This window comes from Tetrao urogallus (genome assembly GCF_951394365.1).
Source record: "Tetrao urogallus genome assembly, chromosome: 2".
Classification (NCBI taxonomy): Eukaryota; Metazoa; Chordata; class Aves; order Galliformes; family Phasianidae; genus Tetrao; species Tetrao urogallus.
Window position 1 is genome coordinate 65482052 of NC_136814.1, and position 21030 is coordinate 65503081.

Here is a 21030-nt window from a genome sequence, read left to right on the forward strand (position 1 = left end):
CACTCTTCTCACGGAAAGGGAGGAAACATATTACAAGAATTATAACTGAAACAAAATTAAAGACTTGGGATTTTGACTGTACTGTGTTATGTTTTATTTGAGCTCTCTTTAAATCCTGCTTTTGCTAAAAAAATATGTTCTTAAGATGCTTATCAATTTTTTCTGGCTTTTATAAGGCATCCATGAAGATATCTGTGTTAGCAGGGAGTTTAGCTTTTGCTTTTCATAAAAGGTAAAGTCCAAAACTGAAACAGTATTCAGATAAATTCTCATTGCCTTCTTCCTCTGAAGGAATAGGTTTCTGAGTCAAGCTCTCACACTATTTTCCTGCCCATTCAACTTTCTTTTCTGAATCTCTAAATTATTTTTAGATTACTCAAGAGGGCTGTTTAGTCGTGTTGAACTATGGAAATTTCCATGGTTAAGCATATTTTTCGTATGCATTCATTATCTGTACAGTTGGAGTAATTCCAGACAGAAAGGTACAGTGCAGGAAGAGTCCTTGGAGATATGAAGCTGAAGCAGCATACACTGGAAGGTGTCACAAATAAATGGATCCTTGCAGACATCCACAATACAACTAGGAGTCACTTGCTTGCTTTCCATGGAAGGGAAAAGAGACAGGTAACTTCCAAACAAGAGGTGAGAAGGTTATGTTCAAGCTATCTTACAACTTATTTTAGTGGGTTTTTGTTTTAGTTTTTTTTTTTCATTCATGTGCCGAAAACAGATATTGGAGACCACTCAGGGTTGGACTCCACTCATACACTTGACTTGAGTGCTTGTGGCAGTAGTCAGTTCACCTGCTTGCTGCTTGACAGCTGCAGTCCCAACACTCTGTAAAAACTGCTCCTAACCTGTGGGTTACAAGCCACATCAAAAGGAGCAGGAAAGAGATGGCTTGAAAATTAGGTAATCAGTTCCTCAATGGAGCCGTGAAAAAGGGTTGGTAGATGCTATCGGTGATCTACTTTTGTATTTAGAGTTCAGCTGTAATTCAAAGCTCAGCATGCATGTACATGTGCATTAGAACGTGTACCGAAATTCTCATGAGAAGCATGTTCCTTGTACATGTCTCATATATTGGTGACACTAATTTAACTTACAGAAGGGGAGGGCAGAACAGTCTAAACCAGTCGACACTGGATTTTTCCTAGTGAGAGTGTCAAACCAAAGGAGATTATTCTATAAACTATCTCTTCTCCCATTGCAAGTTGTTAAGATCACTTCTTCCTCAAGGACTGTGCAATACTGAGTGCCTCTGTTGAGCACCAACCTATCTGTGAATGCCAGAAATGTGGTTAAATTTGTAACTGAAGCTTTTTTGAGATGTGACTCTGAATATTTCCTTTAACATCTTCTGGGATTAAAAGACCAACTCTTGAAACCTCTGGTATATCCTGGAAAGCATTTTGAACACCATCTTCTCACCCCAGTGGTTTCCAAAGATTTTGTAAGAGAGGAATCACAACGTCTCCAGTTCCTTCTGCTAAAAAAAAATCCCTAAAATTCTAAACTGGGTAGAGCACAGATGTGGATGGTCTCATTTTGACACACTGTAATTAGAGATATCTTCCACTTCTTCAGATGCTGCTTTTGCTTTTGTAGCGCAAGTTTATCATGCTGCAAGAAGCTAGAGAGCTGTGTACTGTCTGTGAACAAAGTCAGCAAAGGACCTCTACGTTTTTAGGTCACCCTGGTGAAAAACATCTCAGCGAGGAATAACTGTGACTAAAAGCACAGTTACTGCTTCACGTAGAATTGCTGTAACAGCACAGGAGGAAGGCAGGCTTAAAGCATGTTGTGCATCTTCCGAGGCTTAAAAAAGAAAGAATGTGAATCTCTGATCACTGCATGTTTAAGAGAGCTGACATTGCAGATGTTACATTAATGACTTTTGGAAATAGACATGAGCATTTGGAATTAACTTCAGTAGAAGCGGGTGCAATTTTTCTATTTTTATTCTGCTATGAGCAGTAAATCATATAATTATAGAATCATAGAATCACAGAACAGCTTGGGTTAGAAGGGACCTGAAAGCCCACCCAGTCCCACCCCCTGCCGTGGGCAGGGCTGCCACCCCCCAGCTCAGCTGCCCAAGGTCCCATTCAACCTGGCCTTGAGCACCTCCAGGGATGGGGCACCACAGCTTCTCTGGGCAACCTGTGCCAGTACCCCACTACCTTCTGAATGAAAAATTTCCACCTAATGTCTAATCTAAATCACTCCTCCTTTAGTTTAAAATCATTCCCTCTTATCCTATTGCTCTTAGACCGCATAAAAAGTCAATCTCCCTCCATAAAGTCATATTATCTAAAATGCAGATATAGAGAGAAATGTGTGCAAGAATGTCTATGAGAGATTCCACAAAGTGACAACTGTGGATCGTTTCAGATTTAAAAAATGGTACTGAAAGGGACTTAGCTATTTCCTGCTTGATGTTTACACCAAAAATAGATCTTCCTGATACCATTATGCTGTAGAAACCTAATGAGTTTACTTGGTGTAGGAGCAAGACACTAAAAACAGGCAGAGAAGCAGGAAGGCATTACGTAGCCAGAGTATTTACTATTTGTTGCTGTTTGTTTTTGTAAACAACTATTTAAACTAGAGTGGCTCTTGGGAAAAATAAATGCTTTGTGAATGTACCAGTGCTATCTTTGAGCACTTCAACTGGAAAAAATATGCTCCAGAAAAAAACAAGGTTGATTCAAATGAATGCTGATATTTTAAGGGAAAAATCACGTGGTGTACATTAAAAAGAAAAAAGAAAACAAGTCCCTTAGACTTCACATACCCTAAGAAAGTAACAAAAACAAACCTCGGACTTTGTGTTAAAAAAATCCAATGCAGATGTGGACAGATAGCTGTAGAGCTTTCTCAGAGTAAAGCCTTCCGAAGGAGTATGAGATGGGTGTAGCACTGCAGTAGCTGTGAGGAGGAATCCTTTGCTGGACCTGATCCTCAGATTCCTTGTGGTGCAATGTGCTGTTTGCTCATGACCAAGCAGTCTGACAAACCATCTGCTTTTTCCAGGTCTGTGCTGGAACAGATTGTCACTGCACTGCACGAACATCTGCTCTGCACAGAGGTGCAGTTGTGCACTCAGTTGATGCCAGAGCCTCTTAAAGACACATCTCCCTGCAAAAGTGGGTAGGCTAGCAGGGAAGGTACTGTTAGAAGTGTTTGGATCACATTTTGAAAAGGAAGGTTGACTTCAGTGGGTTAATAGAAAATCTCCAGGGGTTATTTCATGCAGCCTGCTGGAAATGTGCCTTCCAGCAATTGCAGCACTGCAGTATGGTTTGGGGTGGAAGGAGGCTTTAGAGTGGATCTGGTCTATCTCCATGTCTGGGGAGAGCTGATAATAGCTTTTAAGTATCTCCTTTAGATACTAAAGGGGGGCTATAAGAAAGAAGGGATCAGACTCTTTAGCAAAGCCTCTTTGTGTTAGAACAAGGGGAAAATTGTTTCAAACTAAAAGAAGGGAGGTAAGGATTGGATGTAAGGAAGTTTTTTACACTAAGGGTGATGAGGCACTAGAACAGGTTGCCCAGCGGAGTGGTGGATGCCCCATCCTTGGACACTTCAAGGTCAGGCTGGATGGGGCTCTGAGCACACTGATGTAGCTGCGGATGTCCCTGTTTGTTTCAGGGGAGGACTAGATGGCCTTTAAGGGTCCCTTCCAACTCAAATGATTCTGTGGTTCTATGATCTCCCCATACTGTGCAAGGACACCTTCAGGCTTGGAGGAGGAGGAGGGAAATCTTAAACCTGAGGGTTGTACCCACCATAGTTCTTCTCTGTACCTTTCCTAATTGTCACACAGGAGTGACTGGGTGGCTGAAGCGTGTTTGTACAGCACTAAGGTCTTCTGCTGTCATCTGTCCTGCTCATTCTCCAGCAGCTTTAGATGGGTTATCTCATCCAAGCTAAGGTGTGCAATTGATGCAATAGAAGGAAGGGATGCCACCTAGTGGGACCTGGACAAACCTGAAAGGTGTCCCATGTAAAACGAATGAGGTTCAACAAAGTCCAGTGCAAAATGTTGTACTTGTCTCAGGGCAATCCTGGATATATATAAAGATTGGGAGAAAAAATCCTTCACAGTAGTCCTGCAGAAAAGGACTTGGAGGTCCTATTAGATGAAAGAAACTTGTCATGAGTGAGCAGTGTGTGCTTGCAGCCCTGAGGGCCAACAATACCCTTGACTGCTTCAAAAAAGGGGTGGCCAGCAGGGAGAGGGAGGTGATTGTATCCCTCTACTTTGCCCTTGTGAGGTGGAGTACTGTGTCCAGGTCTGGGGCCCCCAGTACAGGAAAGATGCTGAGCTTTTGGAGAGGGTATAGAGGAGGGCTACAAGGGTGGTCAAATGGCTGGAGCACCTCTCCTGTGGAGACAGGCTGAGGTAGCAGGGCTTGTTCAGTCTGGAGAAGGCTTTGGGGAGACCTCATCATGGCCTTTAAATATTTAAAAGGAAATTATAAACAGTAGGGAAATCAACTTTTTGCATGGGCAGAAGGTGATAGGACAAGGGGGAATGGTTTTAAACTAAAGGAGAGGAGATTTAGATTAGTTATCAGGAGGAAATTATTTACTCCATGGTGGTGAGCCACAGGCACAGGCTGCCTAGAGAAGCTGTGGTGTCCTATCACTGGAGGTGCTCAAGACCAGGTTGGATGGGAGCCTGGGAGGCTGAACTGGGGGGTGGCAGCCCTGCCCACAGCAGGTCCCTTCTAACCCAAGGCATTCTGTGCTTCTATTATTCTATAATTCTGTGTTCTTGTCCTGCTCCAGGGAAGGCAGAATATTAGGTCCAAATATAATTAAGGCTTAATTATAAGTTAGTGTATTAGTGAATGATGCTGTATGGGACATGTTGCATATTTTACGTTCAGTGAATAATACTATTTTGCATTATGTGCCATACTTTTGAGGGAAAAAAATAATCATATAACTCATTACAACATAACGCATCCCAACAACAGGGCAGATCATAAGGCAACCAGAAGTAACTCTTGATAGCATGTAGATAATGTCCTGTGGGGAAAAAAATGTATCCTCTCTTTTAACTGAAAATATCTGTACAAAACACACTGGAGCCTGAAATAGCAGATCGTTATTGATTGCCACAGGAGGAATGAAGCACATAATTTAATTTGGAGAGGAGGGGGAAGGAAGGGGGGGGATGAAGCGAAAAAAAGAAAAAAAAAGAAAAAAAAAAGCTGCTTGATGGGACAGGCAGAGCCCAGCCCTGAAGGAAGAGCTGGATCTGAGGCGGACGGTCTGTGTGAGGGATGTGAATGTTCTCAGGTCCGGGTGAGGGACGGAACCGTCCCCACCGCAACAGTACCGAGACCGCGACCTCCCGCACGTTGCCGAACTGTCAGGACCACTTCTCCGCTTCCCGGCTCGCAGTCCCTCAGGCACACCTCCCCGAACCCCGCAGGACCACGTCCGGGGCCTCCCCTCGGAACGGCCCCCGCGGGGAGCCCCGGGCCGCGGGACGGGGCGGGGCGGGCCGCAGGGGGCGGGGAGCCGGGCCGGGCCGGTGGCTCTTCCCCGCAGCGCCGGGACAGCGGCACTGAGGCTGCGGCCCCGCCATGGCTCCCGGCTCCGAGCAGCTCTTCGACTCCCTGGGTCACTTCGGCAGGTAGTGGGGCGGCTGCGTCCCGTCCGGACACACGCACACACGGAGGGTGACAGTGCGCAGCGCAGCGCATCGCACGTGCACGCAGCACCGCGTGTAGCACGGGCTTCTCTGGGGCACCGCTCACACCGCACCTCTAGGGTGTGAGCACGAGTGTTGCTCGGCGGCTTTGCTGATATTGGGCGTATCGCGGTGCGTGGGTATGAGCGTATGCGTGTGTGTCGATGGCCAAAGAGTTCCTATGATCAGCGGTGTGATGCACAGGACAGCTGTTCTGTGTGGGGTGTGACTGAGCGCCCGTGGTTGGTAAGATGAGGTGCTCGGCTGTGTGTGTGGCTGGTGTGCCTCTGTGGGGGTGAGCCTCTGGTTACACGTGGAATGGAGCAGAGATGGTGGGTGAGGAAATGGAACTTTAAGACTTGTGAGATGGAAAGGTGCACATCCTCTTGGCATGTTCTGTTGTGAGCTCTCTTTGTGCACAAATCCATGTGGGGGTTTTGCAGGTTCATACTGCTCATTGTAGGTGTCCAGGGCAGACCCTTGTATCTCAATTTGGGTACAAGTTGACATATTGGATCACAGCTTTGTGCTTTCTAGCTCAGTCACTGGTGGACTAACCACAGTGCTTCTCCCACTGGCACATTCTGAGCATATCCCTGGAGCTCCTTTTAATGGTAAAAGTACACAGCTACACTGCACGGCGGGACATACTCTTAATCATAGAATCTTAGAGTGACTTAGGTTGGAAGAGACCTTAAAAGATCACAGAATCATACAGTGATTTGTGTTGGAAGGAACCTCAGAGATCATCTTTTCCAACCCCTCCGACAAGGAAACCTCCCATTAGACCAGGTTGATCAAAGCCCCATCAAACCTAAGGCCTTGAGTATCTCCAGGAAGGAAGCACCATGACTGGATTCCAACCCCAGTGTCCATAGCAAGCAAAGTATTGAGAAGTGCTGCAGTTGTTGAGTATGGAAAGGCTATTTCTTTGCTGAACTGGGATGTTTGCTTACAATGAAATCTGCCAAGTTGTGACTGACATGCATATCCATCTGGACAATATCTTATTCATTATCAGTTCTGGGCCAGCAACAAAAATATTTTGTTCTGTGTGTACTAGGAGGGGATTCCTAGCAAACAGATTATTTTGCTGTTGCTGTCACTCTTTTGCCTTGCGCTGTTTTGTGAAAAATGAGCATTTGACACTGAGTACTGAAATTAATGAAGTAGTTTTCCTAGCTGAGAACATTTATCAGTACTTCAGTGAAAGTTTTCATATACTTTATGCAATTAAAGGGAGAATAATCTGGAGGCCAGATTATATGAGATGCTGTTCATAGGAGTTGTCTCAGGTTTAGAGCTTTTTGGTGACCTGCAGGCTGCTGGAATGTACATGGTAAATAAACATATTACCCGTAAAAAGTTGTCTGCTACGTATATGCCTGATTATAATTCTAAAATAAGTTCTGATAAGTCTGTGTCCATCATTGTGATACTGACAGATACTAATTTCTTAGGTTCATGAAATTCCTACAGGGCCCATATAAACTATGTATTGTGAATGGATTTATTAGGTCTGCCACAACCAGACTTAGCAGTGCAAGTACAACTGTTAGTACTTGGGGACTGTTCCGATTATCTTACACTCTGACAGATGAAGTAAAGAATGGCCAGCTGTTTGTATGCATGTATGTATATTTCTGGAGAGAGTATACATGCATGATATATATGCTATGTATAATACTCTATACTATAAAATATATTACGTATATAATGATTCACACAGAACGCATAAAACTTTCACTTTAAGATAGCTTTGCAGAATTGACATCCACATACGTGCTGTCAATATTTTGTTTTCCATTGGACACTCCTTTGAAAGTCTCACTGGTGATGCTGTAGTTCTCAGTGGACTCTTGAGACGTGCATGAACAGCCATAAAAACGTGTCGGTTGTTCTTTCCTTTACTTCTAAAAGCAGACTTTGAGCCTTCGTGGTGGGTTGACCTTGGCTGGCTGCCAGGTGCCCACCAAGCTGCTCTCTTGTTCCCTCTGTACAGCAAGGCGCAGGGAGAAGATGAGATCTCAGCCGCTGGGCTGAGATAAAGGCAGGGATATCACTCACTGATGACTGCACAGGCAAAACAGATGCTGCTTGGGGAAGATTAATTTAATTTGTTGCAATTAAAAATAGAGTAGCATAATGAGAAACAAAGCTAAAAACACCTTCCTCCAATCCACTCCCTACTTCTCAGGCTCAACTTCGTGCCCAAATCTTCTGCCTCATCCCCCTGATGGACACAGAGGAACAGGGAATGGGGGCAGTGATTAGTCTGTAATGCTTTGTCCCTGCTGCTCCTTTATGGTCGCTCTCTGCCTAGTCCACTATGGGCTCCTTCATGGCTAGACCTGGAGATATACTTTCTGTGGTGCTCATCAGGTGCAGGAGTAAGGCCTGCATCTCCACAGGACTCTCCTGGGCTACTGGAACTTCTGCTCCACACCTAGAACACCTCCCACCCTTCTTCTACACTTACCTTGGTACCTGCAGGGTTGCTCGTGTCACACATCTCACTCATCTCTCCCAGCTGCTGTTTCACTGCAGTTTTTCCTTGTTTTCAGTCTGCTCTCCCAGAGCTGCACCCAGCATCATTCACAGCTCAGCTCTGGCAGCAGTAATTCGCTTTTGGAGCAGCTGGAGCTGGCTCTGGTCTGATGTGGGGCAGTTCTGGGTTCTGCTCACAGAGGCAACTCTTGTTTTTGAATTTGGGAGCGAGTAGCATCCCTGACCCATCAGTTCAAGAAAGCTGTTTTTAACATTGTTTCCAAGTCTGTTTCTGGTGTATTAGATCACTGCTTGCTATTGTAAAGGTTAATGAAAAAAAATCCACCTGTATGCCTCAGAAGGTCTTATCTCTAATGGGCTGCCTTAAAGTTCCTAATTTACCTGCACTGAACTGCATCATTCTGTCATGCAGCGGTTCCTGACAGTCAGTCACTATGGGTTCTCCCTCTCTGCCCAGCCACTCTGAGTGCAAAACCCAAGTGCAGGGAAAGAGAAGAGGTGAGTGGCAGGCCCAAGGCTGGTGATGCAGCTCGCTGTGCCCTAGCAGCTCTTTTGGGAAGCTTGGTTATTTTAGTCTACCAGCAGGACATAGACCTAACTTACCTGGTTGAGTGTGTTTTGCACCTCTGATCTACACCATCACAAAGTGTTGAATGGGGAATAGTGTAATAAGACATAGAGGCCCCGGAGCTTGTCCAGAGGAGGACAGTAAGGCTGGCGAGGGGTCTGGAACACAAATCTTATGAGGAACAGCTGTGGGAATTGGGATTGTTTAGTCTGGAGGAATCTCAGGGCAGACCTTACAACTCTCTACAATTCTCAGAAAGGAGGTTGTGGTGAGTGGGGTTGGCCTCTTCTCCCAAGTAACAGCAATAGGACAAGTTGCACCAGAGGAGGTTCAGGTTGGGTATTAGGAAAAATTTCTTCCCCAATAGAGTGGTGAGGTATTTTAACAGCCTGCCCAGGAAAATGGTTGACTCACAGTCCCTGGAGGTGTTTGAGAAGTGTTTAGACATTGTACTAAGGAACATGGTTTAATGGGGAAAAATTGGTGGTAGGTGGACATTTGGACTAGATAATCATTTCCAGTCGTGGTGATTGTACAGTTCTGTGTCTTGAGAAAAATGGAGTGCCTCTTACTGTTAGTGTGGATGAAAGTGAGGAGTTGATTTCCCAGCTGGCATATCCAGGAGCTATAAGGTGCAGTCTGCGTGGTACGTAGAGCTTTCTCCATGATTTGCAGTTTTTAGATCTTGGCTTATATTTTGTCTAAATGTCGGCGGTGGAAACTGTGAGGAGACAGGACAGTTGGGTGTCACTAACACTATTTCCAGGTTTTGTAATGAAATATATCTAGATTCTTGTAAAAGATTGTTCTTTTAGACTATCCTTGCATTTGCATCTGGGTTTGGTTTGCATTTGCTTTTGTTCTTCTTTTTTTTAACCAAATGAAAATAGACAGATTTTCAAATGTTAGTTTTATAAGTGAAGTATTGTACTAACTTTTGGACTGTTTAACAAATTGGCAATGACTGTTTTTTATCTTTATTGAAATGTTTAAGTATTGATTTGGGTTTAAACGTCTTCCCGTGGTTGCCTTACACAAGCTTGTCACCTGGTGAATGGGTCTGCTACAGTTGGGATTTCAGAAACAGCCCTGACCAGGATTAGCAGTGGCCTATGGGAAGAGGAGAGAGTCAGGACAGAGTGTCTGCTGGGGCAGGACGCTCACCTCTTGCACCCAGACTTGGGCTCCACGAGAGATTATCACATTTTTCAGCAGTCTCAGTGCTTTCTGTTAAGTGCCCCAACACTTTTCTAGGGGCCACAAATAGAATGGAGACTATACTTAGCTTGTAAAAAAGCAGACTTTATGTTAGGAGAGGTTCCTTCAGTGGATGTTTGCAGTGCAATCCCTGCCTCTCAATACCATAAAAGCAGTATTTGAACACTCAATGCTAAGGCCATTTCTCTTCTCCCTACATTCTATGACTCCTGTTTCATTTCTAAGGCCTGCACCAAACCATCCGTCTTCTTTTCATGTCTCAGAACTTTTCCAGGCTCCTATTTTCATTCATTTATTACCTCTCTTGTTTCATAGCTTGCAGCTTCTCTTGAGATCTAATTACATCTTCTGCAAATTGTGATACATACATGATACTTTCAGGAATTTTCCAGAAATTATTGGATATGTATCAAATAACGAAGAATCCCAAGTATCTCAAAGTAAATGCTCACCCATTCCTTTTCATTAAAGAGATAAGAATACTTTCAAGCAAAGTTTTTTCAAACTCGTGTTTTACCGATGTCTTGAGCGATTCTTCCCCAACAGAAAAAGACTTTTCAAGCAAATGTACTTACTGGATATGGAAAAAGTTGTGGTTTTTTTCCACGCTAGTGTGGAAAAGCAGGTAATCATGTTCAGCATTTGCACACATGATTAGGCTTTACTTTAAAAACAGAAACGTTACAAGCATTTTCAGAAATACTAATATAATTAGTGGTTAGTACATCCTACACAAAATTAACATTTGTAAACAAAATAAAATGAATTACTGTTTAAAATTTTACATTTTGCAAAAATGAGCAAAATACTGTGGTTTTTTGAGATTGCTAGCTGGATGCATGCTAGCTATTTTATACAATGGACAAGTTTATAGCGACATGTCTTCATTCAGTTTTGAAAATGTGTTTGTGGACAGCTGTTTGCATTTACTGGAATGTGCCAGAGAGAAGAATCTCAAATCTAAGTCCTCCTTTGGCTCCTAGTCAGAGGTGGTGTTTGGCAGGAATGCTTGAGAAATATTCTTCAGCTTTATAACTGTACTATATTATGTCTGAATCAGCCTATGTTTATCTCAGGTGCCCATGGGCTAAAATAAGTGGACCTAGCGGCATCCTAGCTGCATTTTAGGAATAATTGCTTTTTTTTTTTTTTTTTTTTTTTTTTGAGTGTCCTGATATTTTGTAAAAGGCACTTGATCCCACTGATGGAATGGCATCAAAATAGCCTCGGAGAAGTGAGACAAGCCATGTGTTTTCACAGAGCAGACTCTAGCAGCTTCAACAAAGCTCTTATTATCTATGCCTGACTAGGCAAAAGTAGAAATATCTTCAGGGCTCAGAACCAAAGGTGGACATTGGCAAGTGCCCCTGGATAATGGGGTTGATGCACTCGCAGTGCTGTCTGCAAGAGGTCCTCGCTGTAGTTGCTGGGATCCAGATCATGCTGGAGGCAGTCTAGCACAGGATCTACACAGACAAAATTGCACTGCATCAGAATGTGCTGGCAACTTCTCCCCGCCTGCTTCTGGAGGGAGTAAGTAGATTGTAACAGTGCGTTACGAAGTGTGTTGCCTGTGATTTGGTGCCTGGTATATCGCTGCTGTGAAAGCTCTGTTGCTTCTATGAAAGCTCTGTGAATAATTTTTTAATGATGGTCATGATTTTCTACAGTACAAAAGTTCCCCCAAGTTGGAAGGAAATGTTTTATAAAATGGACTTGCTCATGAGAAGCTTGGCCAGTATATTGCAGGAGGTGAAATGATTCAAGTACAATATAGTATTAAATTTAAGGAATTCTTTGAAGGTCCCAGAAACGTTCAGCACATGCTATAAAAATTTCTGTGCTAACATGCTGCCATACGCAACAAGAGCAGAACTGAAATATGTGCACAGCTGACAATTTATTTCAGGTTGCTTGAGAAAAATTAGCAATACATAAAAAATTTCAACTGAGGTCTCCATTTTAAAGACCAAGATTAGAAACAGTGTGATGACAAACTGTACAGGACAGAGACTTACAAGTGCTCATAATGGCAGATCTGACAGTGCATATAACTTGGGAAGGAATCCCATTTCTTTGTAAAATACTGGAATTACCTAGAAAGCTAATATATGCTTTAGTATCATACACTGATAGCCCAACTGTAATGCTCAGCTCACTCAAACCAGACGTTCTCTGAAGTTCATGTGAAATGAAAAGGTGATTTCAGGAATCTAGATGAGCCATTGGTTGGATCAGAGACTGAGCTCTTTCCTCAAGAAAATGTTTTCACTAAGAGGAGAAGCTGGGATTCCTCTTCCCATTATTTGGAGGCATTACAGTTGTCTAGCATCAGAGGTGCTGCCTCACCAGTGCTGAGATGGGAATAAAGGACACAGCTTGGAGAGTAGATAGAAAGGGCTGATAAGGCAGGAAGAAGAATACAAATACCAGAAAGATCGCTCAGGAAACTGGTCTATAAAAAATATGATCTATACTGCTTTATGAAAAGTAGTCAGCATCACACTTGGATGGAGCACAGTACCATCTCAGCAACCTCTTCTCCTGTCTAAACTGTGAAAAAGATTTGGAAGGCTCTGCTTACCCATTTGATCCATCCATCCTGTCTGTGTTAGCTCTGTGAGGAAGAAGTTAGCTGTCCAAATCAAGGCTCAATAGCGTAAATAAAATAAAGAAATAAAGATGAGCTCACCAGCATTACAGGCATGTAGTACAAACTTCAAACATCTTCCCTAGTCACCTTGTCAGCGAAGATAATGAGACTCTTTGAAGTTGTGATTCATCTGACTTATTTTCAGTGAGTGGTTCTGAACAGGATGAATGAGGCTTCTATATTTGTCTGTGCTTCTGCACTGAGTGAAAAGGGAATCTAGATAAGTATAAATAGGTATGGATGCGTACCATACACAATATATTGCCTCCAAATGTATGGTATACATCCAAAGTCTAACTTACTTAACTAGTTAAGGCTTAGCTAGAAGGTTGGGATGTGGGAGATACTTCTGGCAACATACTTTCTGTGTCACAGGACTAGCCAGCATCTTTCTATCAAATCAACACAAAGCAGGTAACATAGTGTTTGCACCACTCTGCTCTATGTCAAAGATAAGAAAGATTGTCAAATATGCAGCAGCACTACCGTTGAAATGCTTGATACCTTGATAGCTTTCCATCAGCAATACTTGTTGTCAGTTCCTTGAATACAAGCAATTCTAATAAGGCCAGAATTTGAAATGCCAACATTAAGATCAGAGAGAAGGAATCAAAGCTGTTCTGGAAACACAGTAGGCAAAAGTGTGTGGGTTTTCTAGCCTCTAAATTGCAGGTGTAGATCTTTTTGTTCTTGGTGAAAAATCAGAAAATGATACTATTGATGTACTGTTCAGATAGCCTTTGCTCTATAAATATTACCATATCTGTAACATTACATTTCATTTGAATGTCCATCTAGTACTGGAGAGAAAGTCAAATATGAGAGGTGAAAAATAAGCAGTAATAAATAAGCAATATTCAAAAGCATATTCTGCCATGAAACTACTGAATTTACAGTGAAATTATACTGAGGAGACCACATTTCACTTAAATAGCTCTTTGTGTCTCAGACTCCAAAACAGATTGCTATTTGGATATTTTTTGGTGTTTGGATCTTTGGATCTGGTTTATATCAGGAGAGATGGGAAATGGCAAGAAACTTCTTTCAACTCCACCCTTCTGAGAGAGAGTTCTTGTCTGGTCTAGGGTTAGAGCAATTGGAACCTTCTATCACTGACACTTGCTTCTTAGGCTCCTTGCAAAGCTGTAGTCCTTGGTAGTTCAAGGTAGCTGATCTTTGTTCTGTCTCTTATCCATTTACAATGGGTGCAGATAGTACAAAAAATAGATCTGTGAAGAAGAAACCTGGCAGGTCTGAGCAGAATCCAGTTTTTTTGTTGGATTCTTGTGGAGAACGGAACACTGCATTTCTTGCAAAAACTTATGTAAGGTTAGAAAACAGCAATGTTCTAGTTCATTCCTTTGTACCATAAGATAAAGACCCAAGGAACACACCTGACACTGCTGTGGAAGGATAACAAGGTAAAAGAACATTACAGAACATGTTAGGAAGGTGTTAAAGTGCATTTGTGACCTTGGAAGAGTCACAAAAGTAAAATATGTGGTCTGTATTTCTTTGTTTTTAATTTAGATTATGACAAGAAATTGAAAGGTGTCTGCTTTTCACTAGGAAATCAAGAACAATGTAAAATAACTCTTGTTTGTTGGTGATGAAATAGATAAATGGCCAGGTTGTAAATAAGCTCTTTGTCTAATTAAAATGAAAGGCAGTATTTTAAATACCCAAGATCGATTAAATTGATTCTTGATGTTTCATCTAATGTATGTACTCAACAATGTGTAATTTTCCTCTGGTGGCCTTCTAGGATGGAGTGATGACATTGGTGGACAAAGCAAGGGCAACTAATGTCATCTACCTGGACTTGCTCAAGGCCTATTGCATGAACTCTTGCCTTCATCCCTATCTCTAATTTAGAGACATATGAATTTGAAAGGAAGACTGTTTTGTGGAAAAAGAATTGGTTGGTTGTTGCAGCCAGCGGGTTGTGGTCAACAGTTCATTGTCTGTGTGGAGACCAGTCATGAGTGGTTTCTCCCAGTCTTCAGTCCCAGTTTCAGTCTTGGGTCTTCATTTTCATCTTTGTCAATGGCAGTGGGATTGAGTGTGCTCTCAGCAAGTTTGCTGATGAAACTAAACTGAGTGGTGCAGTTGATAAAATGGGAGGGATGCCATCCAAAGGAACCTGGACAAGGTTGAGAAAAGGGCCCACATGAACCTAATGAGGTAAATAACGCCGAGTGCAAAGTGTCGTGATGTGGGTGATCCCAGATAGGGGAGAAGAAATCATTGAGAGCAGCCCTGCAGAGAGTGGCCTGAAGAATCTGTTGGATGAAAAGCTTGACATGAGCCAGCAGGATGTACTTGCAGCCCTGATGGTCAGCAGTATCCTGGACTGCATCAAAAGAGGTGTGGCTAGCAGGGAGAGCGAGGTGATTATCCCCCTCTGCTCTGCCTTCCTGAGGCCCCATCTGGAGCACTGCATTCAGACCTGGGCACCACAGTGCAAGAAAGACGTGGAGCTTTTGGAGTCAAGAGGAGGGCCATGAAGGTGACCAGAGAGTAGGAGCACCTCTTCTATGAAGAAAGGCTGAGGTAGCTGGGCTTGTTTAACCTGGACAAGAGAAGGCTCTGGGGATACCTCACTGCATCCTTCCAGTACTTGAAGGGAGACCAACATTTTATGCAATCTGATAGTAATAGGACAAAGGGGAATGGTTTTAAACTAAAGGAGAAGAGATTTTGATTAGATGTTAGGGGGAAAATTTTCACTCAGAAGTGGTGAGGCGCTGACATAGCTGCCCAGAGAAGCTACGGATGCTCCATCCCTGGAGGCACTCAAGGCCAGGTTGGATGGGGTCCTGGGCAGCCTAAGCTGGTGAATGGCAGCCCTGCCCGTGCAGGGGGTAGAATTAGATTATCTTTAAAATCCCTTCTAATCCAAGCCATTCTATGTTTCCACAATTCTTCTTAGAGGAGAGAACACAGAAATATTTTCTTGTCCCATGAAATCAGTTAGGTTAGCAGAATCAGTATCCAACAGTGAAAACTGGAAGAAGTTTAAATAAAAACTGGACAGAGGATCATGGCCAGGCTGCTAAGCAATGCAAAACGAACTGAAAAGCTCTGCGTTCATTTGGGAAGGTCCTGTGAGGCTGATTCACCACTGAAGGAGAAGTAACTGAGCACTTCTATCCAGAGTAGGTTATATATTTGTAATAAAGAGGGGCAGTTTGGAGGAAAGGTGGGTTGTGAACCTGCAGAAGAAGCTGAAAGTCTTCTTGTGCTCAGTAATCTTCTTAAATGTTGGTGTAGAGATAACTTGCCATGTCTTGGAGAATACAGCCAATTAGGGATACTAAACTGGCTAAGGAGACAGAATATTGGTGGGACGGACCATGTGGCCTCAGAAGAGCCAAGAGAATAGATAAATAAGGGACGATACATAGACCATACCACACAGTGCATGTCATCAAATCTGCATGAATATGCATGGGGAATTGTAACTTTTTTTTCAGCAGAGAATCTCTGGCTGAAATTGAGTTGCTTTTCCGTGATGTTTATGTTGACCTTGTCTCAGATTTTAGAAGACATGTTATTGAAGTGTCATCCAGTGTGCTTGAATTCGTTAGTCTTACTTGTTTTAGTTTTTCACAGGAGGTCTTCTGAAACTCAATGAAGAATGAGAAGTTTTATAAACATTTTCCTAGTGGGGAACAATTAGATTTCTCATCTAGAACCAATCTTTATTGGTTAACAATATGTGGCATGACAAAAATAAAAAAATAAAAAAAATTCAGGACTGAAAATGAGCTGTCTAAATTTTCTTAGGCATTGTTATGAATAGGGATTGGAAAACACAGTTCCTTTTAACTATTACAGCAGTAAGGCTTAATTATTTTGTAAAACAGGAAACATGCTGGCCTTTGAGTGTTTTATATCTCAGCAGCTGTGGGTTCATGAAAGCTGCAGGAGCAGTTCTGGATGTAGGCAGTGAAACATGGAATCCCTGCCCAGGAAACAGAATGTGTTTGTGTCTTATACCTACGCTGTCATGTCTTGGTATTAGAAAGGATGGTCAGGAGTTGGTTGCTCTTCATGATGTGTAAGGTTATAGGGATGTTCAGCAGTTCAATACAGTTGTAACTAAACTCTACAGGGAGAAGGTAAACATGTCGCTGTAAGAGTATTAAAAGTGTCTGAACAAAAAAGGGGATTATAATGAATAACATTTTTGGGTATTGTGTAATTAATAACGGAATACATTCAGTTAACCAAAATTGAGTAATGCAATACAAAGCAACAGAAAGCAGCTTTGATTTTCCTTAAATTTCAGACTTAGAGATATATAGAAAAACATATAAAACCAAAGTTAGGTGGAGAGTTCAAGAGAGGCAAAAAAAAAATGGCAGTTAGTAATTATGGAATCTTCTCATGATTGACATTTGCTTGCTGCAGTCGAAAAGGAAAACAAATACTAGCAATATGTTTGTAATATGGCAAAAAGAGAAAGTTCACTTCCTCTTATTGGAAAAGATTAAAGATTTTGAGTAGAAAGTATCTTTTTTTTCCAGCATTATTATTATTATTTTTTTTAACCATACCTTTACTCATTTCCCAGGATATATAAAATTAAATTAATTTAATTACACTGGAATTTACAGACAAAACTTTTGTTATTTGCTTCAATTTAAGGAGAGTTTTCTTCCTGTCCTTGTGCTCATGTCAAAAGTTATTTACATAGACACTGCAATACAAAGGACCTGCCATAGTTGCAGCAAAAGATAACCATTTCCAAAAGATAATAAAAAAATTAATGATATTCTTCTTGCAGTACTGGAGATATATCTCATGTAACACTTTTTATGGTAGCTGACAACAGTGTCTTTTTAATGACTCTTCGAGGTAATGTTAAAATGATGCATATAGATAAAATTATAGTAGAAAAGGTTGCTAGTGTAGATGGAAAATGTTTTCTTATATAACTAAAGCTGGAATTCGTTTACTTTGACTGAGTTTGCTCTTCTGATGCTCAGATGCAGATCCATAATGAAATGATAGAAGTGGAATCCTTCACAGGATCAGTTTTAAAATACTGAAAGAATGATTTGGTGTCTGCTGTTCAGTGAATGCATGTTGCTGCACAGTGCATATTGTCACAATGATGGAGGCTTTCTTATTCCTGTTGGTACCTGTATTGTTGGTACATTTAACTGCATTCAACACAATGTCTTCTCCTCCTGAATACAGATTCTGGAAACAACCCTCCTGCTGATGTGTGCCGGGACTATCATTTGCATAGTTTAAAACACCCAAACTTTTGTCTCTGTAAGGCAAGCAAGGCTAGGTCTGTTGTATATTTAAGACTGGTTCCAAATCTGCACCTCTGTACCATAGCAAAAATACTTCTGTGTCTCATTGAGCTCCTATAAAAAAGTAAATGTGTAAATGTAAGTAATCACAGCTTGTTGATTTAGAGTGGGAAGAATGCTGACTGGCTTTTCTCACATTTAAAAAAAAAAAAAAAGTGGGATTCAGAACTGTAAATAGTCACTAAACACAAATTCTTTTAGAAACGGTAAATATCTGGCAGTTTCATTTCACTGAAGCCATGCTGTTGAGTGTGTACTGCACAACTGCAACATGCTGTGTTTTCTGACTTTGCTCTGGTTTGCTAACAGGGTGGTTGAAAAGGCAGACAGTAAAAATAGTTCTCGTAAATCCTGTAGAATAGTGCAAGTGTTTGCTAATCATAGATCAACCGTGTGACTCTATCCTCCAGTGGAAGGTTTTTTAAAGTATTATAGTAGCTTTTGAGGAGCATCTAATAGATTTGCCATCAATTCCCCCTCTCCTCTCTTTGATGGATAGACAAGAAAACAAGTTTTATCTGGAAAATATTTTGTGTTACATAAAATTGTCAAAAAACACATTTTGAATTATCGTCTAACAACACATTTTGTCTCAGGTGTGCACTGCAATAACTGGCAATAGTAAAAGTTCTCTGAGGTAAGGACTTGCCCTCTAGCTGACACGTGGCAGTGTCTACTTCAGATATTGCCTCCCAGATGAACCACCCTGCAATTAGGCTGCTACTGAGTGCTTGCGTGGATGCAGTGGCGATTAGATCAAACAACTGATCTGGCTTGTTTGTTTTTTAAAATTGTCTCTTTTGACATCTTTTTTTTTCCAAGTTAGATCAGTTTCCCAGATAAAATTTGCAGCTGGTCCACATAAAAATTACCATCACAACTGAGGAGATTCTCAGGGGATCGCTGTGTCTGAGGGAATAAATAAACTGTGGGAAAGGAGAAGGGAAGAAATAACTTACCAGGACAGTGCCACAGGGTATGTTGTGTCATGAGATGATAGCCACAGTGACAGTGGTCTGGGATCTAGTTCATTATCCTTAGTGTTTCTTCAATTCAGGAACTGAAATTATGATATTAAAATTTGCTTTTCTTAGATCATAAAACCTATGCAGACGGATCAGAAAATATGAAGGTGTTCTATTTTTACTGTAAGCTGTAAACTGAAAAAAAAAAAAACCGGGGAGAAATTTCACAAAATACTTTAAGAAGGACTGGCACATTTTCATGCTGTGTCTTGCTCAAGCTTTTATGAAGACAGTTTTATGCTCATTTGACTTCTGGCATTCATTAAGTGCCTCTGCACTGGAGCAGTAACCTACAAAGTCTTCTTGACTTCTATATTTGACACTCCTGGCAAGAGTGACAAAATGTACTTGCCAAATAATTATCTCCTGTGGCAAGTCACTAAAGAGATGGAAAAATACTGTGAAAAGCCAGAGATTATTGTAGTTTTTAGGACAGTCTTCATGTTCACAGATCTTAAAAATAAAAAATAAATTTTTTAAATAAAAAAAAACCCACATAAAGTATTCCTTGCAACAATATACTTTACCTAATCCAATATGTGTATGTGAAGGTAACAGGCATATAAAATATCCTTTCCAGCGACTGCCTTTTTTGAGTTCAGTAGAGGAAAACAGATGACAGACTTTGCTGAGAGAAGCTTTGCCTTCTTTTGGTGAATGCTGGTTGTATTTATTGCTGCTGCAGTTCTATTTTCTTAACGTTTCAGTGCGTGAGCAGCAGTATCTCTTATGTCAGGGAAATTTAACTTTTAAAATGGAGTTGGTGAGCTTGCTAAAAGGATTACATTACATGAGCCTGCGGTTGAGAGATTTAAGCTTATTAATAGACGAGTTTCTTATCTGTCCAGTGTTCTTAACTCAAGAATTAGGGAAAGAGTTAATCATTCACAGCAGACAGCAAAGACAGCATAGACTTTAACCAGGGTCAGCAAAGTGCAGGGGTTCTGCTGTCACCTCCTGCCCCAGCACAGCTTGCTGCAGGGAATGCCCAGGGCCCCCAAGCTGCGGGCCGTCCTCCCACAAAGAAGAGATGCTGCCTGAGTGTGGGCCAAAATACAGACCCAGGATTTTAAGGCTGGGAAGAGCAGTGATGTGTCCTAGGACACCCAGTTGTTCAGAGGGAGGGGGCCTGGTTAGCAATGGAGCAGGGAGCATCTCTGTGTGCCCCCTTGCTCAGCACTGTCTGCTGTTTTAGCAAACCTCTGTCTACCACGTGTCTGGGCCCATGGCTTTCTCTGTCTTTTGTCAATCTGCAGCTGCCCTGGCAAGAGAAGTTCAATGTGTCTATAGTACTTTTCCATCCCACGTATCATCCTCCTTACATACTTTTCATGCTTTGTATGTATTGTCACTGATGGCCTAATTAACTCCTTTTTGGTAACTATGCGAGTTATCCAATTTCCTGACCTCTGTGCATTCAGGCTTTCTAGAAACAAAGCTCCTGGTATCCACAGGAGAAACTCACCAGTTCACAGGGTTGAGCGTTTCAATCTGGCATTGGCAGAGAAGATGCCATCAATACACTACTGTAGTCAGCCATGAATTTTGCCTTCACAGCAAAGGTGAGCTTTCAGGTTTTGGGGTTGTACATATTTTCAGAGTGAGCCCTAGCCAGCCCATTGTGGAATTTTACTGGAGAGAACAGTAGGGAGCTTTTACAGACAGAAAAGCAGCCACTCAGTGCGGAGGCAGGGCTGTGGGTTGCCTTCAGCCACTGGTGCTGCCAGACACGTCTGTAGCTTCACATCCAGCTGTATTCTCTCCTATTCCCGCTTCCTCTGCCTGCTCCTTGGCTTTTTTATTCAGCTGAGAGAGGTTAAAAACTGCAGTGCGGTCCATCCTTCAGGATTCAGCAACAGCATGACTATTTATTGTAAAAACACACTTTTCACACACTAGTTAGAAATGGCATACGTTATGTCTGTTACCATCCCTCTGGAATTCTATTTTACTTTTAGTGTTTGCTTAGCATAGGTGCTACAAATGAGGTAAGAAAAAAAATTGCATTGTAGAGCAGA

General features: G+C 42.0%; 1 protein-coding gene across 1 annotated transcript in view; it reads left to right on the plus strand.

Moving 5' to 3' along the window:
* Positions 1-5603: 5603 nt before the first annotated feature.
* The window catches only part of SLC22A16 (solute carrier family 22 member 16), a gene marked incomplete at both ends in the record, with an annotated part of 31737 nt that continues 16310 nt past the window's right edge, over positions 5604-21030 (plus strand). The window contains one exon of the mRNA XM_079550610.1: positions 5604-5653. Within this exon, the coding sequence (XP_079406736.1) occupies positions 5604-5653 (50 nt within the window). The remainder of the gene's footprint in view (positions 5654-21030) is intronic.